We start from the raw sequence: 11,126 nt of genomic DNA on the forward strand, positions 1-11,126 counted from the left end.
GAGATCTTATAGAATTAATGTTTTCTAGTCCAAGAGTTAGTTCTTTATTCAGGAAGATATATTAAGTACTATCTATCTTCTTGTTCTATTTCCTTTCCTTTTCCCTCTTGGTGATTACTTCAATTCACTACTTTCATATATGAACAACTGGTCTTGCATCTTGGGTCTTTCATTGGGCTGATTTGCCTCTGCATGAGTAGGATATCCCTGATGGTGACTGGTTTTGTCCATCTTGTCGTTGCGGGATTTGCAGACAAACCAAAATAGAAGGGACTGAGGATGGTGATTTACTTGCTTGCATTCAATGTCAACATAAATGTAAGTTGATTTGCATATTTGCTTCAATATTTCATCCATTCTTTTTGTGAGTTTGTTTTTGCAGATGACTGCACATGTTGATCAATATTGTAATGTTTATGATATATTATTGATTAATTAAAAATTATTGATTTTAATAATAATTATTTTATAATTAAATTATATTTAAATTTTTTTATTGATTATTTGAAAATGTAAAAAAAGATAATAATTTTTAAATACCACCTAGGAGTTTTTGGTCCTGTCTGATCGTCTCCTAACTATCTTTCATCTTTTCAGGCGGATTCTTTGTTCCGCTCCGGTTTTATTATTTTTTAGTGTCTCTTTTTTTTTTTTTTCGTGTACCAAAAGAATAACATTTAAAAACATGGAAAATCATCTTCGACTCTCACAAGATAAACGAAAAACCATCCATAACTAGAGTATTATAGTCTTTTTATATCATTAAAAACATTCTTGACAAACAATGTTTTCGTTTTATTTAATTTACATGAAAAACTAGCATTCCTAATTCAAGGATATTATAACTTTTTTATATCATTAAAACTTTCTTCCTTCCTAGTTTAGAAAGATTATTTACACTTCAATGTTTTAATCTAATTTCAGGAAAATTATAAGTAATTGAGCTTGAATTTAGAATTGGGCTTGAAAGCAGACAATTTTATCAAATCTTATTTTATGGAGATCAAATCTTATCTTATCTAGATTCTATCTAATCTAGATATTATTCCATCTAGATTTTATCTTATCTTGTCTTATTTAAATTTATTTCATTTAGATTTTTTTTTATCAAATCTTATCTTATTTAGATATTATTTCATCTAGATCTTATCTTATTTTTTTTAGATTTTATTTTATTAAATCTTATCTTATTTTGTCTATATTTTATTTTATTTATGGACTTGTAGTTTTAATTTTGATATTTTCTAATTCACAATTTGCTGTTTAATTTACAAAAACAAACAACCCCCAACTCGTTGGGAGACGACCTAATATCAACACTTCCTAGATATTACATACATTTTTTGATTCAGTACGATATCGATCAAAGAATTAAATTTATTTTAGATTTTTTAAAATTGCAGGATAAATATAGGAAATTAACATTTCTAATATCATATTTTTGGAAAAATAAAAACTATTTTTCGTACTAAATGTTCTCTGAAAGAATATCTAAGGTGATAGTGAAAAAATCTCTATACTGCGCTGCTGGTACATAAAAACTGAACTCTATATTTATTTCGTTTTAAAAATATTATAGAATTTAATTAAAATACATTGATAGTGTGAATAGTAAGTGTCGTCTAATCATAAAATTGTTATATTATTAAAAATGTTGATTTTTGTAAAGTGTTTAATGGTTAAGCTCTGTATGTATAAAAAAACTTTAGGTTATCAATAAATAAAAAATTATCTGAATTTTAAGATAATTATTATAAAAAATTAATAAATTTATTTACATGATAATTTGTAATTATATAATAACATAAAATAAATTATTTTCTCTTGGCTATTTTTTCTTATTTAAATGTCATTTAAGATTTTTTAAGTAATTACATTTTTAGTGGTATCTTTAAGATGTTCATTGATTAAATTATACATACTTTTTTTATAAGGATTAAGGTAATTATATATGTTTCATCTTCTTTTGAAAAACATACACATTTTTCTAATAATATTTAAGGAAATTATATGTCTCTCATCAGGTTTAAGATAATTATACATATCTCTCTTTTATTTTTAAAACCTACACAAAATTACTAGATAAGGTATAAGCATTTGACAATAATAAATCACATGTGTGAATAATTTTGATTTAAAAAAAACTAAAAAAGTGATATAAAAACTTAAAAAACCTAACACTTTCTATAACTACAATATACATGTAGGTTCAACTTGTATTTATTTTAGGACAAAAAGGTAACAGATTTAAATTTTGCAACTACAATAAATAAATAATTTTTTTGTAACGACAGATTTTAAATATTTTTATATTTATGAGAATAAAAAATATATTTTAATCTTTTTCAATCAAAAATGTCAACTTACATAATTTATTATTATTAAATATTTAGATCATATTTAAGAGGTTTGTTTGAGTTTAAAGTAATTTTCTTAAACTCCATAAAAAAATATGTATGTTTTACACAAGAGAAGAAACATGCTTAATTCCCTAATGTTTATTATTGGTTGGTTAACAATGCAATAAAAATTTATTTACAAAAAAATATTTAATTATTTTATTGTATATTTTGCTTAATTAATAATATCACGACAAATAATTAATATTTAGCTCTTGTTAATTTTCTTTATTTATTTCCTTTTTAGTAAATATTAAAGAAATTAATTGGAATACATTTATGGAATTTACTTACTATCTAGTTATAAATTGCCACATAATTAAAAGAATTGAATTTTAATTTATGTTCAACGTTAAAAAAATTATACGATCAATCATTTAGAGATCATATTAGATATGACACTTTTAAAATAATAATTACAAAGCCAATATTTTATCATACGTTACAAAACTATAATTAGAAGTCTCATAACATACTACTAATTAAATTCTATCTCCTTTATCGGTTCATAACAGTTTTATCTTATGCTAAAAAAAACATAAGTATCTACAAAATAAATCCTTATATCAGGACAAATATATCATAAATACTCGAACGTTGTCAAGATTTTCGTTGCATCATCGTTCCACTTTCACCCCCGTCTTTTCAATTCAATGCTGTTAATGCATTAATTGAATGAATTTTATTATAAAAAATTTGGTGCATTAATTGAATGAATTTTATCATAAAAAATATGGTGCATTAATTGAATGAAATTGAAATTCTTTTCTATGCCCTAATTACATTTAAAATCCCGTAGTAGGGTCCATCACCTCGTGCACGTGCCTTCCATTCCTAGGTCGGCTGCGCCCACACGGTGCACCCTCCCGCACTAGACCGCCAACTTTCTAACTCCTCGTTCTTCTATTGAACCTGTTAAGAGAGTGGGTTATAGCCTGCGGACAGAACCACCTTCCCAAAACCACGCCCGCGTGCCACGTGGGATATTACGCACGAAGTACCAGCGTGGACCAATGAGAGCAAAGGACTCAGAGAGACCAGGAAACAGAGGATTATAATTCGCCGCTGCCAGTTTCATGTGAGAGTATAAGTGAAATAAGTGATCAAACTCAACACAACAACACAACACAGCACAAAACAAAACAAACACAACACAGTGGGAAACGAAACAAAAAAGAACTGAAGTGAGTGAGTGTTTTGTGTTTTTAAGGAAACGCATGAAGAGTGGTGACTGATGGTGGGTGAATTGGGCATGTTCGTCTAACGTAGCGGATTGTTGCTGTTTCGTTTGACTCTTTGGTTTTTGTATCGTTTTTTTCAAGGCCAAAAGGGTGGTGTGTGTATGCCGCATTCTCCATTGTTTCACCATGTCTCTGAATCATTCTCCAATGGATGTTGATGGTGAGAATTCTCATGGGAGGAGTAAGCGTAGAAAAGGGTCGAGTAAAAGAAAGCTTCTTGTCAACCAGAGAGTTGAGGTAATGCTATCTAAATTCTCTCTCTCTTCTCTCTTTTGTAAACATATGATCCTTTTTCGTTTTTGAAATTCTGGGTCTTCATTTGGTGATGCATTGCTCAATTATTTTGTTCTTGGTGTGTCAGTAATTCAGGTTTTGCTTATTTTTTCTTCTGTTTTTATGTTTATGATCCTTTGATGTTCTGTTGTCAATTTTTGGTTTTGATATGTTTTTCACGATTTTCCCTCTCCGATTGTTGGTTTCTTTGTCGAACCCTTGTTCAGGGTTTGCTTTGAATTCTCATGAGCCGTTCATGCAAATGATGAAAATTGAAATGAGGCACGGTTAATGGTAACATCACGTGGAGTCAATGTCATTTACAAGTCCTGATATTTTTTCTCATTGTGATTTGTGTGAGTCCTGGTATTTATTTTTTATCATTGTCATTTGTGTGTGTGCGTTTTAATTGTTACTTTGTGATAAACGTGAATGTGGTGATCCCTTTATCTGAAATTTCCAGTTCAGGAAATTAATTTTTCATTTGATTTTGTTTTTATTTTCAGTTGAAGAGTGTGGAAGAGGGTTTTCAGGGTTCATGGCACCCAGGGACAGTAGTCCGTTGTGAGAGGCAGAAGCGTCATGTCAAATATGACAACATTCTAGAAGATGATGGATCAAAGTATCTCGTGGATGTGGTGCGTGTTTCAGCTATTTTGGATGGTCTTGGTTCTTCTTCAGATTGTAGCAATGAATGTGGATTCATTAGACCACTGCCTCCTCCGCTTGCATTTGGGGAGAGGGACCTTCCATTTGGTCTCTGTGTTGATGTGAATTATGAAGAAGCCTGGTGGGAAGGAGTTATATTTGATCACTGCAATGGAACGAAGGAGAGGAGTGTGCTCTTCCCGGATTTGGGTGATGAAATGAAGGTAGGAATTCATCATATGCGGCTAACTCAGGATTGGGATGAAGTTACTGAGAATTGGGAGTCGCGAGGGAAGTGGGTGTTCCTCGAGATGGTTGAGGAATGCGAGAAGGAATCGGTTGTTGCAGTCTCATTCAAGCAGATATGGTATGATGTGAGGGCAACAAAGGAGTTTGATGACAATATAAAGCACTGGACTTGTAATGTGAAGGAATTGTGGAGAGACCTTGTAAAAGAGGTGATTGGTAACTACTATGTTCTCACACTAGAACAAGTTTTCCCAGCCTTAAACCTTCCAGAGGATTTCTTCAAAGAAACACCAGAGTCAGTTGAACCTACTGACAGCATTCCCCTTCAAGAGGAATATGATAAAGATCCTTTGGTGGATGGGGCATCCGAGAAGGAAATTATTTTGCAGCAAGAACCAGCATCTCCAGTTCAAGAGATCATGCCTGAGGCTGGTGAAGTAATGCCAGGTGCTAGCTGTTGTGGAAAGAAGAGAAAACGTGGACGCTCAGCATCCATATATTGGGAGCCGCTGGTACTGACCAATGTTGAATTCTGTCCTGATGTTATTAACGAATATATACATGGATGTGGGAGCAAGACTGTTAGGGAACTTTTGAAGACTAAAGTAAGGAAACATCTTGCATATCTTGGATGGAAAATTGAGTGGGCTGAAGATAAATATTTTCCTGGGCGAGGACGCTACAGGTACAAGTCACCTGATGATGCACAGGAGCAGAAGGTTTACACTTCAATTATTCAAGTTTTGACACACATGCAAATGGAGTCCAACATGAACACTGTGCAGCCCCAAATTGATCACAATAGGATGCATTCTACAAATGACACTAATCTTTCACATCTGCTTTCAGATTTACCCCCAAACGACCAGGATGTAGATGTTTGTCCTCCTCCAAAACGGAAACCTTCTAATGTCAAAGTTGTAGTTGAGCCGGAATTTTGTCCTCAAGCTGTTGTTAAATATTACTTGAATGCATCAAACAAACATTGGGTTGATAGAGGAAAATGGAGACTGAAAGCAAAGAAGCATTTGTTAGCAGAAGGATGGACCTTTGACTACCCAACCAAGAAGCGAAAGACAACTTTGTACATATCTCCAGGAAATAAGTGGTTGGGCTTACTTCGAGGTGCATGCAGAATACACATTAAAGAAAAGATTTCTGAATGGACTAATTCTGGTATGATACCTTTGAATGTCCCAGCCATAAATGAGTCCGGTGAAGGTCATATTGATAGTGAGAACCTATTAAAAATTTTGTCCCAAACGCTTGAAAAAGAGTCTGAATTGCTAACTGCTTCACCAGCAAGTAGATCAACTGAGAATAGAAACCATAGATGCACCAGGAATTCAAAAGCTTCCATGCCAAAGAGCCACAGGAAAGGATTATCAACACGTGTGCTATGGTCACGCAAAAGGGTGCAGAAGGTGTCTGCCCCTAGTCCGTCACACCAAAGACCTCGAAATGTCTCATCTTGGTTGATTGATAACAGTGTGGTGATGTCAAGATGTAAGGTCTATTGCTGGGCAGAAGGAGGCAGGAACTCTAATGTGGTTGAGGGGAGGATAACTTATGATGGAATCAAGTGTAGCTGTTGCTTGAAAATATATGGTCTTGGTGGCTTTGTTAATCATGCTGGTGGAAGTAGTGACTGCAGGCCTTCTGCTAGTATCTTTTTGAAGGATGGTAGGTCAATCTTAGATTGCATGATAAAAGCAATGCATGATCATAGAACAAGGGAAGATATGAACAGACCGTGCAGTGATCTGTGTGAAGGAGAAAATGACAACATTTGTTCTGTCTGTCAATATGGCGGTGAACTTGTTTTGTGTGACCGATGTCCATCAGCATTTCATAGCGCGTGTCTTGGTTTGGAGGTATGTTAACTGTTTTCCTTCTCAATTATGCCATATATAATATATTAAGTACTATCTATCTTCTTGTTCTATTTCCTTTCCTTTTCCCTCTTGGTGATTACTTCAATTCACTACTTTCATATATGAACAACTGGTCTTGCATCTTGGGTCTTTCATTGGGCTGATTTGCCTCTGCATGAGTAGGATATCCCTGATGGTGACTGGTTTTGTCCATCTTGTCGTTGCGGGATTTGCAGACAAACCAAAATAGAAGGGACTGAGGATGGTGATTTACTTGCTTGCATTCAATGTGAACATAAATGTAAGCTGATTTGCATATTTGCTTCAATATTTCATCCATTCTTTTTGTGAGTTTGTTTTTGCAGATGACTGCACATGTTGATCAATATTGTAATGTTTATGATATTTTTTGTCAACCCTATGTAGATCATGTTGAATGCTTGAAAGATAGAGAAAAATCTGAGTCAAGAAGATATATGAAAAATTGGCTGTGTGGAAAAGAGTGTGAACAGGTATATCAAATCCACCTCCCTTTTTTCTTCTATAATTAGGAGAATTTTAATCATAGTTTGCATGTAGAATTAATAAATCTGCTTGATCTCCTTTCAAACTTTCTTTTCTTTCCTTTTATCTTCTTCTATTTATTGTGATTTTGCATTCCATGAAAGCATTACTTTACCCTTTTTTTTTATCAAAACAAAAGTAATCATTGCCAATTACTTCCCCATATGTAATTCTAGTTAACTATTCGGCACGAGATCTTATAGAATTAATGTTTTCTAGTCCAAGAGTTAGTTCTTTATTCAGGTCATATGTGCTTTTATTTATGGTTTTCATTTAATAGCAACAATGGAAGATTTTGGCTATGGATATGTGTTAAGACATTGCAAGAAGAACACATTTAAATTTAAGGCTTCGTTTCTTCATTATATACTGCTAGAAACATTTACCTGTGTGTATTTTTTGCAGATATATGAAGGACTCCAAAGTCTATTAGGAAAGCCACTTATAGTGGGTGCGAACAATCTAACATGGACATTGGTGAAGTTTATCAACTCTGAGAGTTGTGATGTTGGTAGTACTAAGAATGACTTATTGGCAGAGAAATACAGCAAACTCAGTGTTGCCCTTTCGGTGATGCACGAGTGTTTTGAGCCATTAAAGAACCCTTTTACTAGTAAAGATATTATTGATGATGTTATATTCAACACTAGGTCTGAAATTCTTATCCGTTAATTCATGTTCGTAAGATTTAAAGAATTCTTTGTATATTGTGTTTTTCATGCTCATAATTCTTTCTTATAGCATGCTGAGTTGAATCTGTAAATCTTTGGCTTGGATCCCATTGGTCATATTTCTATGTTAGCTGGACACTTATTTCAATAGTAAATAGCTGTGACTTATTTAGGTCACCGTAATTTTTTAAAATGATATTCAAGTGGGATCTGACAGGATAGAGTTCTGGTTTTATGCACTTTGGGCTTAACCTAAAATTAATATCCATTACATATCTGCATTTCACAATTTACAGTTAATTGACAAGATATATATTTGTTTTTAATTTTTACCTATCCATTACACCATATTTATGATCAGGTAACACAACCAAGAGTAATCAGTTCTATGTTCTCGTGCTCCCCTCCACAACCCAGAATGATGATTGTAGATTGTCTGATAAACCAGCTATCTCATAACAAAAAAATTTATATGCATTAGATAGATATATTAGAATTTAGAAGCTTGTTCTCATGCATATATAGATTGTGAAATTTTTTTGGATCTAGGTTTATCATGCAGGATGGAATTGCTGGAACTATAGAAAAAATTATGTGAATAGATCACTAGAATAGTCTCTTTATATTTGTATATATTCCTATGCGTATTTCTATATGGAACATAAATTGCAACTAAAATTGCAAGTTTTGGTTGTCTATGTGATTTAAATGATGCTTCTGTTCTTGGCTATTGTGGAACTCTATGCCAGTGGATGACATCGTGAATATTTAGCTAGTGAAATAAGACTAAAGTGAGGATTTTGGCTCTCTTTGAATCTCATATTACAATCTTGGTTATTCAATTTAAACATGTCTCGATTGGATTCAATATGTGGGCTTTTGTTTTTCCTGTGTTCGTTTATTTTTAAAGTCAAATGATTTTCTTTGTTGGGGTTGGGGAAGTTGTTGTTGGGTAATCTTGGTAAGTGATTCATGGTCCTAATGGGGATTTGTTTCATTTAAAATGAGCAGATAATGTGCATTACTGAGTCTCTTCAAATTCATACCATTTACTAGTGAATTTGTTAACAAGTGTACATTGTCTATGTTCAGGATTTGTTATATCATCAGGGCCAATGCCTGACATCTGTATTTTGGAAATTTGTAGGTCAGACCTTAATAGATTGAATTTTGAGGGTTTCTACACTGTACTTCTGGAGCAAAATGAAGAATTGATAAGTGTAGCAACTATTAGGTGAGTATAGAATTGTGCTACTACCAAGTATCAAGCAGTGGGTTTTGCATGAAATGTGATAGCATTTCCTGTTTGATTTGCAGTTTTAAATACCTAGTCATTTCATGGTATTCTAACTTGCCATTTCATTTTATAGGGTATTTGGACAGAAAGTAGCAGAGGTACCACTTGTAGGTACCAGAATACAATATCGTCGACTTGGAATGTGTCGAATTCTAATGGGTGAGCTTGAGAAGGTAACATAAAAAAGCATGCATTGCATATTTCTTTTATAAAAGGAATTCCTACTGCATTGTTTTATGAAGGAATTCAAATTAAGCTATCACCAATTTGGATCTAATTTCTTATCCTATAAGGTTTCATATAATCAGCTTCTCATATTGCAATGTCCATTTTGGGCAATCAAGTAACTGCTCAAACACCCTGCTACACCTCTTCAATTTTCCAACCCTAAATGCATTTATTCTTTTTCTCCAACCACCATGGATGCTTTAAAGTATTCTCCTCCATCTTGCCATTTCTTTTTCTCTCCATTAGGATATTCCTGTCAACTATTTTTTAGTTCATTCTTAATGTATTAGCAATTTAACATGAGATTTTATAAAACATAACTAAAAGCTATTAGCATGATCTTGTGTTATGTAAATCATACACTTCCTTACTCTCAATTAACTTCTTTTCTATGTAGTAGAATCTGTCTGTATTGAATTTAGTAAGAGCGATTATAACTTCAAATAATTACAATGTCAGATTTTACTTAAAAAGTCCTAGTGTTCCTGTTATTTTCTTAAGTATAGGATCATTTTTTCAGTTGACCTTTTCTTTTTATCAGAGGCTCACACAACTTGGAGTGGAGAGGCTAGTCTTGCCTGCTGTTTCTGGAGTGCTAGAAACATGGACCAATTCTTTTGGTTTTGCAAAGATGACAAATTTTGAGAGGTCACAGTTCTTGGACTATGCTTTCCTAGATTTTCAGGAAACCATCATGTGCCAGAAGCTGTTAAAAAGGAGTTCATCCCCCGAATCGGTTTTAACAAGAGGTTTTGACTTGACACATTTTGTCGATTCTCTTGTTTTAGCTATAAAGGAGATAACAGTTTACTAACTAAACTAGAACTTTGATCTTTCATGTAGCAGAGATGCAACCAAAACCACATGATGTTTTCACTGTCAAATGTAAAATTAAGTTTGAAAAGTCCAGTTCAGCACTTGAAGTGGACCAAGCTGAAGAGGCTCACAAAAGTAGGAAGGATCTACAAGTGGTGGAGTGTGTTCCAACTTTGCCTACTTCTTCCTAATCTGATATTTAGACCGAGAGATAGACTGTGTAATGACAAGTTTGATATTGTGGAGTAGCATTGAACCGGGAAAGCAAAGGAGAATGAATAAAATTGAGAAACAAACTTAAATTTGGAATTTTTCTTTTCATTTGTTATCATAATTTAGAAGTGTAAGAGTATAGTGTAAAATATGATGTCATAATATAAGTACTGTTTATCAAGATAGTGTGTCAAATTTACTTTGATATGGGAAAAGCTCTTATGAGTAGATTTGTTTTCTTTTTATGGATGCCTTTTTCTACTTTTTGGCTTGTTTGAGAGGATGACATCCTTGAATTAATGCTTCTATATAGATGGAATCGTTTTCGTGAAAAAAGTTTTTTTTAATAGTAAAAGCTTTTTTTTTTATCATGAGCAAAATTACGTAGTCTACCATAAAAATTATCCCAAATTTTTGTTTTCTCATTTTATTCTAAATAATTGATTATTTTTAAATATAAAATTAATTGCTATAAATAACTTGATATTTTTTTTTTGTACTGATGAAAAAATAGTTTTTTTTTTGTAATTTTACGTACTATAGTAGTTGTTTTTTAGACACACAAAATGCTGTTAACATCTTTTTTCGTTGATGAAATAAAAAAGGTTGTTAGAATTTTATTTTATTTTTTTAAAAAAGGAAAGGTTGTTAAC

At 32.6% G+C, this 11,126-nt stretch overlaps 1 protein-coding gene across 2 annotated transcripts; it reads left to right on the top strand.

Annotated features, from left to right (window-relative positions):
- Positions 1-3,508: 3,508 nt before the first annotated feature.
- On the top strand, positions 3,509-10,712 carry LOC102661511 (uncharacterized). Of its 2 annotated transcripts, none has more exons than XM_041008953.1 (9): positions 3,509-3,877; positions 4,420-6,684; positions 6,868-6,985; positions 7,111-7,196; positions 7,654-7,898; positions 9,067-9,153; positions 9,290-9,389; positions 9,986-10,193; positions 10,288-10,712. In XM_041008953.1, exons 1-9 carry the CDS (start codon positions 3,767-3,769, stop codon positions 10,449-10,451), a joined length of 3,384 nt encoding a protein of 1,127 aa, XP_040864887.1. In that variant the 5' UTR covers positions 3,509-3,766; the 3' UTR covers positions 10,452-10,712. The 2 variants fall into 2 exon arrangements, with proteins under 2 accessions (XP_040864887.1, XP_040864888.1); XM_041008954.1 differs by having other exon boundaries at positions 10,291-10,712.
- The last annotated feature ends 414 nt before the right edge of the window (positions 10,713-11,126 follow it).

The sequence above is a fragment of the Glycine max genome, chromosome 14 (genome assembly GCF_000004515.6).
Source record: "Glycine max cultivar Williams 82 chromosome 14, Glycine_max_v4.0, whole genome shotgun sequence".
NCBI lineage: Eukaryota > Viridiplantae > Streptophyta > Magnoliopsida > Fabales > Fabaceae > Glycine > Glycine max.